General features: G+C 40.1%; 1 protein-coding gene across 1 annotated transcript in view; it reads left to right on the top strand.

Moving 5' to 3' along the window:
• The first annotated feature begins 428 nt into the window (after positions 1-428).
• The window catches only part of KCNK1 (potassium two pore domain channel subfamily K member 1), a 34,147-nt gene continuing 17,029 nt past the window's right edge, over positions 429-17,546 (top strand). The window contains exon 1 of the mRNA XM_032683980.1: positions 429-1,066. Within this exon, the coding sequence (XP_032539871.1) occupies positions 712-1,066 (355 nt within the window). The 5' untranslated portion in view covers positions 429-711. The remainder of the gene's footprint in view (positions 1,067-17,546) is intronic.

Genomic DNA, 17,546 nt, shown 5'->3' with positions numbered 1-17,546 from the left:
CCCCTAAAAGGCCCCATTTTGAAGTTATGAACCTGAGGGAGGACATTATTGCCCAACATCTGAGTTTCTCCTTGAACTCATCACGTCCTGAACTGAATGAAATTCAGCCTACTGCTTCACACTGCGTCACCTTATTCTGCTTTGAAATGTGAATGAATAAATAAATAGTAATAATAAAACAACTCAACAGTGGAAGGAATTGCTGTTTTGGGAGTTTCCTGCTGTAGGGGGTGGGGAACAGCGAGGCAAAGAAATCTCCAGAGACTTTGTGTGGAAATGGGAATAAACCGCTGCTGCGGCGCGGGGCTGGGGCGCTCTGGATCGGCTTCGCTGAGCGCCAGCGGGGGATCCCCCCGCGCTCCCCACGCGTTACTCAGTGACAAGGAACAGAAACGAGAGAAAGCGCTGACGCCCTGGCAGCCGCCGGCAGAGGCGTGGGGCGGGTGAGCCGGCGGGACCGGGCGGCTGGCGGCGGCAGGGGCAGCATCAGCAGCAGGAGGCCCTGCCTCCCTCCCTCCGCCGCGGTACCTGCGCCGCGCGGCCACGTGAGCGCCACATCAGCGCCGCTCCGCGCCTCCAAAGTCAGCCAGCGGCCGCACAGGGGGAAGGCGCCGGCCGCGCTCCCCCTTCCCTTCCCTCTGCCCCTCAACCCCCGCTCCCCCTCGGCATCCCGGCCCGGCCCGGGGCGCAAGCCGGCCCCGGCTCGGGAAGATGCTGCAGTCGCTGGCGGGCAGTTCCTGCGTGCGGCTGGTGGAGCAGCACCGCTCCGCCTGGTGCTTCGCCCTGCTGGTGCTGGGCTACCTGCTCTACCTGGTGTTCGGCGCAGTGGTCTTCTCCTCGGTGGAGCTGCCCTACGAGGACCTGCTGCGCCAGGAGCTGGGCAAGCTGAAGCAGCGCTTCCTGGAGGAGCATGCCTGCCTCTCAGAGCAGCAGCTGGAGCAGTTCCTGATGCGGGTGCTGGAGGCCAGCAACTACGGCGTCTCGGTGCTCAGCAACGCCTCGGGAAACTGGAACTGGGACTTCACCTCCTCCCTCTTCTTCGCCAGCACCGTCCTCTCCACCACGGGTAAGGGGAAGGCGCCGGAGGCCTTCCGGGGAGGCCCGGACCCCCTCAGGGCCGCCGCGGAGATAAGAGGGGCTGGTTTGGGGGCAGCCGGGGCTGTGGGAGAGGGGCCGGGGCCCGCCGGCCCCCGGATGTCCGGGGCCGCGGGGACGGTGCGACCTCCGGCCCCGGGCGTTCGGGGGGCGGCGGCGCTTGGGCTCCCCAGTAATCGTTACTTCCCAGACTCTCGTGTGTGAGAGGCATGTTTTGTGTAGGATTCATCACCCGCATTTGAAACCCGCCCTAATTCAGCGTTAAAAGCCAGGTTGTCAGGTCCCCCCACCTTGAAATCATTGGCGGTTTCGAAAATCCAGCGTAATGCCCGTCTCTTTCTTTGAACTTTTAAATTATTTTGGGGGTGTCTCCTGTGCGTTTCTTTCAGGCCGATTTGGGGGGAGAGGGGAAAACTGCTAACCGGAGCCTACTGATGAAGTTAAACTTCAGTTTCATATTTTACTGTCAATTTCCATTTAACGTTTGCATGTAAAAGACTGAAAGATAATGCTTATTTTCTTCTAAATAGCAGTTTTCATTGGTGTTTTGAAAAGCTCGAGGAAGCATTCATCTGACCATAGTTTTTATAAGCACTTTTTTTTTCAGCAATCGGGTTTCACTTAAGAGCATAGTGGACAGATTTCTAAAGGATGAGTGGAGACGTTTGTGCTGGGAAGCTGGGCTCTGATGATTTGAATGCAGCTCACTGAAATAAATAACAAAGGCTTGTCGAATAAGAAAAGCGTTAAAAGAATCACCCTAAAATTTGTCCAACCAGAGGGCTTTGAGTCTTGGCAATACATTGCTACTACTATAAAAGATGCAGTTTCTTTTTTTCCCCCCCCTCCCTGCCCCCAAGTTAGCACTCCTTCTATTATGGGAAATGTAATCAGCAGATATTAATAATTTAATAATTTGCTTACTTGATCTTATTTTAGTGCTTCCTGACTGATTTCAAACATGCAGTGCTTGTCCTGTAAATATTGCTATAAATAGTTGTCATTGAGTCTAGAGATTAGGGTGTCTGTTTGTTATAAGGAGGTTGTATTTGTAAAAAGTAAACCAGGGTTATGAGTGTCCATGCAACACTTCCCCCTCTGCATATTAATAACTAAAGTTTGTGTGAAGAGAGAAAGTGACTTGCTTGTGACAGTTGAATGCTCTCAGTGAATAAATTTCTAAACATTAATCAATGTATAGTAATACTGTAAGTGGAAAAAACATGGAATTGTGATAATACTTCAGCACTCAAATTTTTACTTTTTTTCTTTTTATTTTTTTACTTTCAGTAAAACTGTAAGACACTTAAGGTACCTAATTGACCTTGTGATGCTTGTTCTCATTCCTAATCAGTTACACTGTCTGTTACTATAAAATGTAAATTATTTTGTCCGAGAGCTATTTTTTATTCAAATTATTTTTTCTGTAATAACCCACTTTTTAAAAAGAAAAAGGTTTTGAGAAAGATCCTGCTTTTCTGTATGTTCTTACACAGTGTACTGCATGTAACTTCTCTCTCTTTTTTTTTTTTTTTTAACCAGACAAATCCAATTCACAGTCTCTGTAGTTTATTATTTTTAAATCTGGCAATATTGATTTCAGAGATGAATCAATCAAAAAATGTTCACAATCAGGACAGTGGGGGTGGGACTGAGTTTGTAACACCTTAGTACTGCCTGGTAATACATAGCTGCATGTTTTAATGTGTTTGAATTCAGTAATACAGTTCAGGCAGAGATACCTCTTTCCCACTGCACATCTGCTTAAGGGCAAGGCATAATCTGGCCCTACATGTGTGGCTGACTTGATCATAGAGGCCCTGCAAGAAAAGAAGATGCAAGGTATCATTGTCCAGATGGAAAACCTATTAGAGAACTCCACTTAAATGGCATGTCCTCAGAAAAGACAGAGGTCTGAAATGCATGAGTTATCATTATTTCTGTCAGTTTCATAAACTGAAGTTCACCTAGTCATCATTGATGTAATAGGTCAATATTATAGATCAAATGGTGGTACTTCCTTCCATGTCCAATGGTCCTTTGCATTGGGCCCCTTTTAACAAAATCTGTCTGTTTCTTCTTTTATGTAGTAGTCTTTAGCTGCACTTGATTCCTATTTAATATAAATAACTTGTACAAGGTAGGCAGGTATAAATCCAGATCAATGTAGTATGACCAACACTTATTCAAATACTCCCCAGAGCCTGCAGATTTCTGGTGAGGTGCATTTTTTCTCCCTAATTAACTCTGCACCTGTGCAGGAAATATTTCAAGGCTCTTGAAATGGCCATGAAAACGGAAGACAAGGAGCAGAACCTACCTGGTCACTTCAAACAGCTGTTCAGAAGTGTTTGAACATTTAAAAAATGCTGTACTCTTACAAACTGTGCACCTGAAATGCCCTCCCTTTGCCAAGTACAGTAAGAATAAAAGCAGAAAAGAGAACTCTGGTACTGGTGGTACCAACTGAGGGTTGCTTCTTGTGCATAAGTGAAATTACAGGGAGCACCAGGATGTTCCATATGTTCAGCTTACTGAATTTGTCATTCATCATGTAAATAAATGCGCACCTACCCCTTGCACAGAGGACAAGGCTTCTTTCATAGCCTTTTAGTTTTCTATATAAAACATGTAGGGAAAGTGTTTAAATATAGCATCCCTGACTTCACTTGTTCCTTCCTGTCCTTATTATATTCTTTGGCTTCTTACTCACTAGAGAAAATCCTTGAAGAAAGTGATAAAGTCATTTAAGAATTTGGAAAAAAATCATAAATGGAGGGAGTTTGCAGAATAAACACAGTAAAGGCAAATTGTTACTTGAAAGCAGTTTATGTTGCTGCACACATGGGCTGTCACAGGACTGTCACAAGCTGCCTGAAGGACGGGCAAACAAAGGGCAGTGCAATGGGCTGGTGGTGAGGCTTCAGCAGATTGTAGAAGTGACTGGCAGGAGGTTTCTCTTCTAAAGACTTTATTCCTCCCTATGCAACTTAAGCAGTCATGCAGAAGACCATACAAGCCATGTGTAAGAGAAAGCAATTAGGTCACTAATAATTGACAACATAAACAGTAAGACTATACAACTGTGTGCATTTAAATAATGTCTGTCTTGGAAACTCTCTGTAATTATGACCTTATACATATCTATGGTTGTTGCTTGTCTCAGTGCTAGATGTCATGAATCATCGTGCTGAAGCAGTTCTTTCTGGTTGGCTTTGTTGTGGGGCCATCTCTACTAATGTCTTTTATTACTAACAATAAAAATGAAGTAATTTTTTGCACTCACTCTTCTGGGTGGTGTTTTCACTACTCTTGGCAATGTCTACGTTCTTATCCCATGTTGGTGCAAAATGAGAATACTGCACTACATGAACTGTAAGCAGAATGAATTAATTGAAGAAATTGATATTGCATGATATTAGCTGTGTTGCAAGATATGAAGAGTACAGTGGCTTCTTTTTTTGAAGGAAAATACATAGGGAAGGATAGGAAATGCTGATTTAGGAACTTGGGGCCTGTATTTTTTTGTTTGTTTTTGGAAAGAGTCTTCTCAGTGCAACGATGTCCCATGGCACTTTATGTAAACAGACCATAAGTCTTATTCTGACTGTCCAGCTTTGAGAATTTTTGCCTTTATCTGAAACACAAACACAGCTGTCGATTTCACTTGACATTTGCATACCAGAAGGATGCTGAAAAAGATCCTTCTCTGTCGTGATGGGGTTGGCAAGATACCCACTAGAAGGAAGCCAGGATAGCCTTGCCCTGATTTAGGGATTTGCAGAGGAGGGGTGAGAAGTTGCATCTTCTGTGATGGCAATGCATGTTTTAAATCTTTTGATTAAGGTCAGGTGGTCATTCCTCTGAGCCACAGGAGTCAAGACAATAAGAGGAGAGAACTGTTAGTATTCAACCACTTTCAAAGCCTGTAATGTAATTGTCTGCAGGGTGGTTTGTGCAAAGCAGCATCTCCTCCAGAATTTGGCTTGTACCAGTTTTATTGTTGGCGCTGAGGATGAGTGTGTTGTACTCCACTGCAAGGAATATCCCCCAAGATCCACGATATTCTGAATTCGGGTTTCTGCTCGCTGTGTTATGAAGAGAGTACGCAGTAGTTGTAGATAAATGGTGACACTGGCTATTAGTTTGAAAGTACTTGGTTTAAGGGCTAGTAGAGAAGAAACATGGCTTTCAGGGAAAGTTTTGCATTCACGTTAAATAACTTACAGGAGTTTTACTGGCAAGCAGTACGAGGAGTTAATGCATATATCATTTGATTCATAAGGATGTTCTTGCTTAGGTCTGACTCTCATAAGCATTGCTACTGATGACTTGCCAGAGAAACTTAACTGTGCCTTTATTTACAAAAAGTAACAGGCTGTGATGTTGTAGGGGAGTAAGCGGATGCACTGCAAAAGAAAGTTCATTACAGATCTTAACGAATCACGGAATATGAGGTAGTGCCATGAAAGCATCACAATGGAACATTGCAAAGACATCATAAGATATGTAGTCTCTCACAGTAGAACCCTCAGATGGATGAAACTACCTGTATCTCTCATACCTTATGGAAAAATTTGAATTTGACTTAAATAGAAAGAGGCTAGTTCACAGAGGCTTTAGGGAAAGTGGATTTTTTTTTTGTCTCATACTTGAATTCAATGTAAAATGCATATTTTATGTTGATGCTGTCAGAATATGTGGGCTGTGTCCCTGGCGATGCCTGTAGTATCTCATTAATACACACTCAATAAATACATTTCATAATTCATACCAAATGTATGTCTAGAGACTAGTTATAAGATTCTCTGTTGCTTCTTATATGAAAATATGGAAACTTTGTGATGGATTAAACTCAGATTGGTCTCACTAGTAGTCACTCCTGACTCCAGCAGAAATCTGAAGCTTCACTGTACTGTTGCTCTGACTGTAGCACTCATAGATTATTTAAATTGGTGCGATGAATTGCAGCTATTCAGCAGGGTGAGGATGCCAGACTTTGAGAACTTTGTTTCTCTTTTAAGAGTTGTTTATGACTTGAAAACAACATCTCCAGGAAAAGGTAATTTACTGTAGATGATCTCGAGGCAAAGCGAGGTTGTGCTTCACCCTGCGACAGTGTTTTTTATGTTGGAGTACTTCTAAGAAAATCAAAGGAAATGATGACAAGGTAGGTTGAGAAAGATGCCAGAAAAGAAGGATTACACTGAATAAGCCAACTGTTTGGATCTGAAGCCAAGTGGTTGAAGGCTACAGGGTGTTCTGGGACAGGGTAGTCACAGCTACTATCCCTGAGGCTGTCGGCCTCCAAATACATCAGTCCTGGAACCACTTGTATTAAGTAGTATAAACATGAAGTCAAAGAGTCATTCTGTCTGCCTGAGTGTCTGCTTTCTTCTCAGGGAGAATTCCTTTATTTTATACTTCATGGAGAAGCTCCAGACTTGCTTCTGTCATATTCTAGTCTGGCCCCTGGGTTAAGATGCTACCTTCTGAAATGTGGGAGGTTTCAGTTGAGTTTGGCTTAATGTTATTTTCAGGACAAGAATTCGAACCAGGGTTTTCTAGCTGTTTTTAGGAAGAGGAGACAAAAAGACTACTACATCTGGGGAAGGTGTAAGAGAAGTTGAGTATGTATGAACTAATACTGAGAAAGTAGATTGGATGCTTTTGGTATCTTTGCCTCACAACACAAAATCATGTGAATGTTCAATGAAGTATTAAAAAAAAAAATTAAAGCAGAAAAGTAGAGGCTTAAGTTAAAAAAAAAACAAACCAAGCAAACAATGAATCCCCCAAAAACACAAAGCAAAACTCAGCAAACCCACCGAAAAACACAAACCAAAAATGTGTTGTATGAAGGTCTCCAAGAAACCTGCATGTATCAAAAGCAATGATATAAACTTTTTGGGAAGGATATTAGGCTCTGTGCTTCAGGACACAAGCCACTCAGTTGCCAGAGATGACAGTTAGAGCTGGCAGATTGGTCACTTTATCTCTTGTGTGCCCAGGACAAAGGTCTTGTTTTCTCCATTGAAGCAAGCAATAGCTGAGAGGAAATCTGGGTCTGTCATGTCTTGTGTTCCAGGCAGGGTGGTAGTTCCTGGTTTCTCATGGGACTGCAGCAATCAGCTGTGCCAAAATCCTGCTTGTGCTTGCTGTAACAAAGGATGTCAAGAGTCACTCTAATCCAATATTTGTGGTTTACAGGCAATGAGTAGTGAAAACCATCTCCTGGCAGAAACTGGATATGCCATGGAGTAGCAGGACTGTATTATTGTTTAGAGCAGTTCTGGCTGTTCGTGGACGGAATGTCTTTCTTACAAAATCTGTCCTCACTTCTGTGTCATGCGGTTCCATTTGCCTTGCTAAATTTAATCAGTGATGAGGAGCCATCCCAGCAGCTCTCAACAGGTGAAGGGCTGCAGCTGCTGCCTCAGTAGTCCTTCTGTGTTAGGCATAGGGTAATTCTTCCTGTACTGAAACACACACCCACTGTCCCTCCCTCCAAAATAAATAAAGCGTAATGACAAAACAAGTCCACAGAGTTTAACTGGGGTCAGGACTGAGTTACTGGTGTTCTGCCTTGGGCTTATTAATTGACTGGTTTTTTTGTAAATGTTTACCTTTGCTATTTCTCTGGTTTTTCCTAATTGAGCTGTGTTACCATTATTTGCTGTTGTAGATGAATTACATGGTCTCCTGTTGCTCTGTTATTATTTCTAATCATTACTCTGACTTTATTCTATGATATTTACATCTTTATTGAAAGAAAGAGAGTCATCTTCCCTCAAATTACCTTTCATTAAATATTTTCTATTTGTAGTCCTTTTGTAATGCTGGCATTTTTGTTACTATTCTACTGACATCTACAAATCAAATCCCAAGCTAAAAATCACGTACATTCTCAGAGCAAGACTTCTAAAATTTAACAATCAATTCCTGACCATTGTTTAGTAGGATTTTTCACTTTTATCTGAATATAATTTAAAATAAGTCTTCTTTTAAATCTGTTGTTTCTCCTGTTTTCATTTATTTGTTGGCTGTTTTTTTTCTTTCTTTATTTCACTTTGGCCCACTGCATCATCATTTTAATAATCTGTGGAGGTCTTTTGGATACAGGAACATCATACTCTATGGAGAAATGTCTACTTTAGCCGCTGCTCCAGGTTAATTGTAAAGTAGGCTGCAAGCTACTTTGAAACCATATGAAGACCAAAATATTTTTTGGCATGTGCAGAAGTGGAATTTTAGCAATTTGAGAAAAATTAGGACTCCTATGATGATTTGGATGCCTTTAGGATTAAAGAATAGGAATAAAAAGTTTCTTAGGAATTAGCTACCTAAATTCCTACTGTCTCTCTGGATCTGACCTCAGCTGCTTGAGAGTTATGATGTTTGTACAAAATTCAACTGAAGACCTAGTGTAGTTACAGATGTGACCCAGAATACCTGGGAAAAATGTGTCAGTTCACTTTTTCACTGAAGAATTTAGCTGAAACAGATTGTGTTTCTTGTGAGGACAAAACAGTAATATGGTTAAAAGCAGAACTGAAAGGAATGAATGAAGCAAAGCATTTCAAGTGACTGTGCTTCAGGAAGGTATCAGAGCACCTCTTGGAAGAACATATGGATTTTCTTTCCTTTGGAAAGAAGATACGCATTCCTCTCTGAAAACAGAGTATGCAAACTTCCTTGAACTAAAAGCACATATGAATCAAAGTGGTACACCAGCTGTCACCAGACTCCAAATGTTTACTAACTGATGCTTCCTAAGTAGTGCCATAGTCTGTACTCTAAACTGATTCTGTGCCAGTTGCTTAAGCAGCTTCAAAGTTATCACATCATCTTTGAGGGACTGGGAAAATGCCAATGGGATAGCAGGGAGACCACTTAGGCAGTGTTCTCTAGCAGCAGCTGAGGGTGGAGATTGGGCTGGGAAACAGGTTTTGCCAGTGGAACAAGCCAATCCAGTAGTCTTTTGAGTACAACTCTGTTTGTGTGTGAGAAAGTGAGGCTATGTCCTCTGACAAAGTTTCATACTATTTGCTAGTAGAAACTTTACCATCAGTATTCTGTCTTTCTCCTGAGAATTCTGAGTCCAGACTGTTGTTATGATAACAGGGAGTAGAGGCTTAGTGCGTCTTTTTACTGTCCTCTACTGCAAAGTGTAAACTTCTGGAGTGACCAGAATCTCTATATAGAATGTTTTCAAGCACAATTTAATACCATTGCAAATGCAGCTTTTGAGAGCATTTGAGAGCATGGTACTATAAGAATGGGGGTTTATGTCTTTTGCTCTTTTTGCTGTGCATTTCATGTCCCACACACTGAATGTTTTTTTCTGAATAAAAATAACTCCAGAAGCTAAAATGAAAAGGTTAAAATGTACCTCTGAATTTCATCCTACTTGTAGTAGGATGAACCTCCTTCTGTGCCTTTCAATTGCATAAAGACTGTTTAAATTTGCTCAGCTAAATAGTCTTAAATTCTTTAGCAGTAGCTGCTTCACAAAAGGTTTCCAAGAGTAGATACATAAGTTGGGTTAAGCGGGGAGAGGGACCAACCAGAATTAGATATTGCAATGATAAGGTTAAGTCATATAATTGTTTACATTTTTTTTCAATAAGCAGAAGCTTGATTCTAATGAGAGATGAATCTAGCTTCAGAACTGTGGCTTTTGCAAAAGAAAATACATTTCAGGCAGTACTTGGATTTTATGACTTATTTTCCGTGCTGTACTGGCTGTATGATATTGCTAAAAATGACTGTAAAAGGAATCCTTTGCTCAACTATACTGAAAATGTTTTTAGGAGCACCTCACTTATGAGGAAAGGCTGAGAGAAGTGGGATTGTTCAGCCTTGAGAAGTGAAGGTTCTGGAATGACATCTTCCAGTACTTGAAGGGAGCCCATAAAAAGGTTGGAGAGGGCCTTTTTATAAGGACATGTAGTGATAGGAGAAGAGGGAATGGCTTTAAACTGAAAGAGGGTAGGTTTAGGTTGGATATTAGGAAGAAATTCTTTACTGTGAGAGTAGTGAGGCATTGGCACAGGTTGCCCAGAGGAGTTGTGGCTGCCCCATCCCTGGAAGTTTTCAAGGCCAGATTGGATGGGGCTTTGAGCAACCTGGTTTAGTGGAAGGTGTCCATGGCAGAGTGGGTTGGAACGAGATGATATTTGAGGTCCCTTCCGACCCAAACCATTCTGTGATTCTATGAAATATGTACTAAAACTACAATTATTTCCAAGTGTGAGAAGATTTCTCAGCATTAAGAGGCAAAAGTGATCTTTCAGAAGACAAATGATGTAGCACTCACCAGAATGGGACTTGCGTATGATTTTATTTTAAAGTCTGTATTGAATTTTCTCTTATGTGACACTTGGTGTTTTACTTTCTATGTTATTTTAAAACTACATGGCATACTATGAACGCATATTTTGCTCGATCAAGCTTTTAAAATGTGATTGGCAGGCTTAGACATTGCAATGTGCGATACTAGTGCCAAAGTCCAGAGGCAAGCTAGAGTAGGTATCCTCCTTTGTTTACAAGATAATTTGAAAAGGGGACGTTACTTTAGAGTCATCAGATGCAAACACAAGACGAAGATCTGATTTCACCTCCTCCCTGATAGGCTGAGATCATACTGTATGTGGCTTTAAAGAAAGCTGAAGCGGAAAAATACCCCTTGTGTTCAGGAAGTAGCAACATGTCCAGAGATCTGCTATAAAATTAAATAGCTTGGATGTTTAACTCCTGGGGACTTCATTATAGAAGCTTATACATCTCCCTTCACAAAAAAGGAAAAGAACCCTAAAAACTGGTTGTTGTATTTAAGATTAATGTGAGAAGGCCTTGGAATCTCTCCTCTGTATATTATTTAAAGTAGCTATTTTCCCAACTCTGTGCTGTGCACAGACCTTTCCCTTTGACGCCTACAGCTGAAAGGAAATGAGAAAACTCTAAAGAACTTCCATCTCTTGTAGAGTTTTGGAAACTCTAGGCTGTATGATTTACTAATGGACAATTAAATTTTAAACAGTTCACAGCATGTCTTGTTACTTATTTATAGATATTACATATATTGATGGTTGGACTTGATGATCTTAGAGTTTTTTTCCAACCTTAACAATTCTATGATTTTATGATCCTCATGGCTATATTTTTGGTTAGTGTTGGAATGCTGACTCAGCACCATAGCAAAAACTGATAAGGCTCAAAGATTTATAATTGTATTACTATTTGAAAGTCCTAGCTACTGTAAACTGTAAGTGGTGCACAGAAAGTAATGCAAAATGCTGTAATTAATTTGAATGATTACTATTTAGCAATGAAATTAGCAATGAAACTCTCTTATGTGAGGATAAGAGGTTGTTTAATTTATCTATGTGCATTCGTACATCTGATGAAAAATCAAGGACTCCAACCTGGCTTGTGGTCCACTGCTGCAACTCTAGTTGGGCAACCAAAGAACCATGAATGCTGCATGATGTTGTGTTGTGTGAATCAACAATTTATATTGATAAGAAAATAGTAAATCTAAGGCTGATCTCAGGCCTTAGATTTAGGCCTTAGTTTATTATTGGAGTTGTTATGCATACCTGTAGTGTAAAGATAAGTCTTTATGTTTCAGTCATATCTTTTAGTGCAGCTATATGTACCTAGTGAAGCCAGCTGAATGTTCAGGACAGGTTTTCTGGGGCTAACAGCCACCTGACAGGATTTTGTATGCTGCTTCAAATGTCATTTACACTAGGAGTTCTTACTAATCATGAATCTCAGTCAAAGCAAATAATAGAAGCTCTCTCAACATCTCAAACAGAAGTTTGAACTCCAGGTTTTAGCCTTGCATTATGCCATATCCTTAGATGTCATGAGGGAGATGGTGATAATCTTTCACATTTCTGAAACACTTTTTGTCAGAAGATCTTGAAGCGTGTGCATACCAGAAACTGTTTTACTGGTTTACTTCTATTATACTCTGCATCTTGTGATATTACAGTGACATTTCCATATGTATTTTGCCAAAGAATGAACTCAGACAAACAGTTGTGAAAGGTCATGTATGAACCATTAGTATGGTTGAGAATAGGAGCTTGTGAATTTTGTCTTGCAGTTCTCCATTCCTGCTGCTAGGCAGTGTTCCCATACAGTAAGCTGATTTCCCATCCTGGGGGGGCACTTCAGTGTGCTTTTATTTTCTTGCACTGGATGTTCTTTTTTCTTTTCCTTTGGTAATAGTTTTTCTGCTCAGCAACGTTAGAGAAAATTGCAGCTACTTGAATAAGGAATTACTGAAGCCATATTGAAGTGTGCAATGCACGTTTCTGTATCTTTCCTTCAGTGGAGACTCAGAAGTATTGCCTCTCCCTTCTAGGGAATTGTTCAGTTGTGTACTCTGTAGAAAACGAACCACACACCAGTTAATACAGCCCATTTAACTGACCGAATATGCGAGTAGCCTTTTTGAGAAGGCAGCAGTATTTGCTCTGCTTTAGCATGCTGAATGCCTTTCTTTGCCTGTTAAATGTTTGCTCAGGGTGTTGTAAAACAAAATGGGCTGAGCCTACCTAACAGCTTTGCCAGCGGTAGGAAGATGTCTTGGATTCCTGATTCTCACCTGTGGTCCAACCCTGTCCTGGTCTATTGCCAGCTGAACCACAACAGTAAGCCAAGTCAGTTTGTCAGACTGGAAGAAACATTCATTTCCTGGTGGATTAGTTTGCTCTGAGTTATTGCATTCAGGTAAACTGCAACCAATGAAAAAGGAGGTAGATCCACATAGCAATTTTTTTCCTAGCAGTAACACTGGGTTTAGGTTAGGTGTTTCATGTAACAACTTGGGAAAAGCATGGAAAGAGTCACAAATTAACAACAGATAGGAGCTGGCAACCTAAGAACATGTTTCCTGTAATGATAATGTATCTGACAATTGCTGCCTGTCCCTTGTAAAGGAGCATTATTTCAAGCAGAATTAAAATGTCAGCTAGCAAAGCTGAAAGAACTTAACAGGACTCCTGTTTGTTAATACAGATGCCACCACTAAAATATTTCTATCCTGTGTATCTCAGGTACACATATGTCAAGGGGAACCTTATTTTTTCCTGCTGGGTAACTAGTGATATGTGATAAATAGCATCGTCTTTGAAGTTAGTGAGGAAGTAATGCAGTCATACCACTGTAACTAGTTTACAAATTCTGATAATTGAAAATTACAAGAAACTGGATGCATTTGTAGGACCAGACACTTACAAAGAAATCTCTCCCTTGTCAATTTACACATTGCTGCCCAAGCTCTTTGATGCTAGGCCTTTTTTTTTTTGGAATTACCTCCAATTTTACATTTCTTTTCCCATTATATTGAGGTCTGAGAGACAACACATACAGTATCACGCTTTCCTTATAGAGTCACAGGTCATATCAATCCAGCCTTTTTCATGTTGGTCATGGTTTGCAAATGCAAGCAGGAGGTGCTGAACATGAAAGCCTTAGTGTGATTCAGCGTTTCTGATATGTGTGCTGCCTTACTAGAAAGGGATTTAAGGAAATGGGACTCAAAATCATTGGTCAGTGTTGATGGTCTTTTACTGACATGGTGGGACCAGAATTGTGACTGGAGAGCTGGAGTATTTTTTGATGAATTGTCATACTGATTTAATGTTACCTGCTTTTGTTTTATGCAGGGCTGTCTTATTCTGTCCCAAGAGATTAGAATGATGTATTTTCACTAGGAAGATCATCCTATTGTTGTCAGAATTTCTAGAATCATCAGCTATCCTACCAAGAGACATTTTTCTAACAAATTGAAGAGAGGCTCATTGTTTTAAAACAAATTGCCATAAAACTAAACAGATACTGTGTGGTTTTCAAACACTGTATTATTTAAGTTGCTCTGTGTGTGTCTTTACATTGCTGGCTAAATGTCTTGTATATGTAGTTTACCTTAGATGCTACATCCCTATTTATTTTTAAATAACTTCTAGATAAGCAAAATCCTCTACATTTCATCTGCTTGTGAACATAAATAGTATGTGCAATTGCAATGCTATTTTTTCCTTTTCCCTTTTTTTATTGGTAGGACATACAGTTGTGATTATCCTGGGTATCCTGATTCCAGTGTAACAAATCAAGTTTATGTTTCCCACAATTAGTATTTGCTGTGTGGGATGCCCTAAAGATGTGAATGATTGAATATGACTAGTGTATCTATAAAATTTGTTTATAGTTCAGTAAACTAGTTCTTATAACAGTTGAAGTATTTCCCCATTGAGTTTTGCAAATTCATGTTCTATTTTGAGCTTGAAATTGTGAGTGTATTCAGGTGGGCTGTATTCAGATGGCAGAGTATCATCAAGCATCATATTTAGGACTGTGATTTAGAGTTTAGAATAAGCCATCTCATCTTTAAAATTATCTCACTTTGGCCCTTGTGTAAGTATTGTCTCCTAATCTATCTTAACTATTATTTTTAAGTTAGAAATTAGTATTCCAGATGGAATATGCTGTGTGTAAAAGTGGAGTGTGTTGCACTTCAGTTCTGTGCATTTTTGTTAGTTGCTTTAGTGAATTTTTGCAATTTGTGTTAAATTGTTTTGCTTCTGTTTTGCTTTGCATGCTGTTGAATTCTTCACGTTACTGAGAAATAGGTATTAAAACAGAAGACAATAAGGATTTGTTCACATGCAAATGAATTATGTCTGATTGATTTACATATGAAATATTAAAATATCTTACAAAAATAGGTAAGGACTATGTGTCTTGCTCTGCCAAACAAAACAGCTGATGCTAGTAATTTCCCTATGTTCCACATGTCAAATCGATAACAAGATTAGAAGTAAATATTTCTGTTCCCCTGCTGCATCTAGTAGATAAAGCTTTCTTCTACATGAAGTTGCATTTTAATGCAAAGATGCTGCTTACAGATTTGATTTTAACTCCACAGCATGAAATGGCCTAATTTTTTAATGTTGTGTTATAATTCCTTACTGCCCACAATACAAGCTTCATTCACTGTTTTCATGCTCAGTTCCTTCTGATGGTGCAATAAAGCAATTTTTGTTTCAAAGTGGAGGTGGGGAGCATACTAATTTGCAGCTGGCAGTTTCTTTTTATTTCCAGATGGTAGGAAGAAAAACTGTGGCTCATTTCAGTGCAAGAAATGATAACTTAACAAGACTAGATAGGTATTCTTCACTAATTGGATATGTGATTAAAACACTGCAGTAAGTGCCACTGCAACACATTCAAAGCTTTTGACACATCCCAGGGTACTTTTGGGATGGTAACAGGTGCGAATTATAAATTTTTAGAAACCTCCTTCTAATGAACTGGACCAGGCTTCAAGCAGAGTACCATAGTGCACAGGTGCTGGGTTCAGCAGTGGCAGCTGGCTCATCCCTGTGGTACACCGTGCATACGCTCATCCCTGTGCATACACAAGGTCTTTCAAGTAGTGGCAGGCTGAAGTAATTGACAGAACTTTAAAACCTGTTACCCGAAAATGGGAAGGCGTGTGGAAAGACACAGTTGCAGTATGAAATGAATTCATGGTTCCAGACCTTTTCTGGAAAGAAAAAGCTCCATCTTCTGCCAGTCTCTTCGAAAAGTGTGTGTCCTCGGGGCTTCACTGTGAGTTAGATGCTAAATGTGTCTTAGCTGCTAAAAAGAATTTTTCCATAGGTACAGACTGCTGTAACTGAAGACAAAATCTGGATGTGTAAAATATTTTGTGAAAGATATGCCATCTTTATGCTGCAGTCAAGGTGAAAGTCTCATCATGCCTTTTACCAAAGAAATGGGAAGACCGCTATCAAGTTACTGGCTAAATCTAGTAAATAATGACATTTTCTCTCTGCCAAAATATTGTCCATGTTAAATTTTTTTCCTACTTCGAATATTTCAGGATGTGAATCTCAGGATCTACAGTTCTGTGAACTGCAGAAAGGCTTGTACCCTACCCTGGTTTCAGCTGGGATAGAGTTAATTTTCTTTTTAGTAGCTGGTACGGTGCTGTTGTGGGAAAAATCCTTCTTTTAAATTTAGAAAGACAGCATAACTTGGGGAACAAAGAAACAAAGAATTTATTCAGCGTGCTGGGTCATTCTCTCACTGAGTTTTTCAGGGAGAAAAGACCTCGTGGGCGTACAACTTATACATTTTATAGTTTTCCAAAATCCCACCCTTTTCAGATAAATTTTAATGTATTCAGTTTTACCTAAAAAGGTTTCTTTTCTCTGAAAAGGGGCTTTCCCTTTATCCCAATTGGCTGCAAACCATTCCCTGTCTAAAGGGATGGATCTTCCTTTGTTCTTAGCCCAAAGAGAAGAACCTCGTGTACAAAATGGCCCTAAAAGATTTAATTTTTAAGAATTTTCTCATTTCCCTTATCCTGCTGAAAGAGACCCTGATACCCAAGTTCAGGTCTTGGAACTTGGATATCTTACAACTTCACAATACGCCTATTTATATAAAAATCCAAATTTTAATTTCTCATATTGTGTTCTGGATTGAGGATGAAGATGAGAATAATGTTGATAGCACACTGATATTTTAGTCGTTGCTCAGTAGTGCTTACCCTAAATCAAGGACTTCTCAGTTTCCCATGGTCTGCCAGCAAGCAGTCGCACAAGAAGCTGCGAGGGAGACAGGCAGGACAGCTGACCCCAACTGGCCAAAGGGATATTCCATACCACAGAACATCATGCTCAGCATATAAGCTGGGGGGACTTGGCTGAGAGGGCCCGATTGCTGCTTGGGTATGGGATGGACATTGACCAGCAGATGGTGAGCAACTGTATTATGCATCACTTACCTGTTTTGGTTTTTACTCCTTTCTCTCTCATCTTCATTTTTATTATTATTGTTGTTATTATTACAGTTATTATTATTATTATATTTTACTTAGTTTAAATTAAACTTTTCTGATCTCAGCCCTTAAGTTTTGGTTTTTGTTCCTGGTTCTACTCCCCACCGTGAGGGAGGACTGAGCAAACAGCTGCATGATACTTAGTTGCTGTCTGGGGTTAAACCATGACAACCCCTTTCAATACCTTGAAGTTGGTGTTGAAGTTCTTAGGAAGGTTTTTAAAGAACCTTTTTCTTTGATTGCTTGTTAATCTTCCTAATCATTGGCTTTAAAGCCCCATTATTATAGTAATGTTGTTGTATTCATGTTGCTGAACATACCAGTGCAAAAACCTTTCACAAAAGACCAGCACAAAACCTCATCTTGTTTTCTAATGTTTCAGTGGTCTAGAAGTAAAACTTTCCTAATAAAACTAATTCGCATTTCTCTTTTATCAAATTTAAGTTTCTGAGACTTACGTAATTTGTTATATTAGGAAACATTCATAATAAACTAGTCTGTTGGTGGAGCCCCTACTTTGATACAGATTTTTTGACCATCTGTTGCCTAGCAGGCAAGTAAACCAATAAAAGAATAATTGGAATAT

The sequence above is a fragment of the Chiroxiphia lanceolata genome, chromosome 3 (genome assembly GCF_009829145.1).
Source record: "Chiroxiphia lanceolata isolate bChiLan1 chromosome 3, bChiLan1.pri, whole genome shotgun sequence".
Lineage (NCBI taxonomy): Eukaryota > Metazoa > Chordata > Aves > Passeriformes > Pipridae > Chiroxiphia > Chiroxiphia lanceolata.
This window is presented reverse-complemented; position numbering and strand designations above follow the sequence as displayed.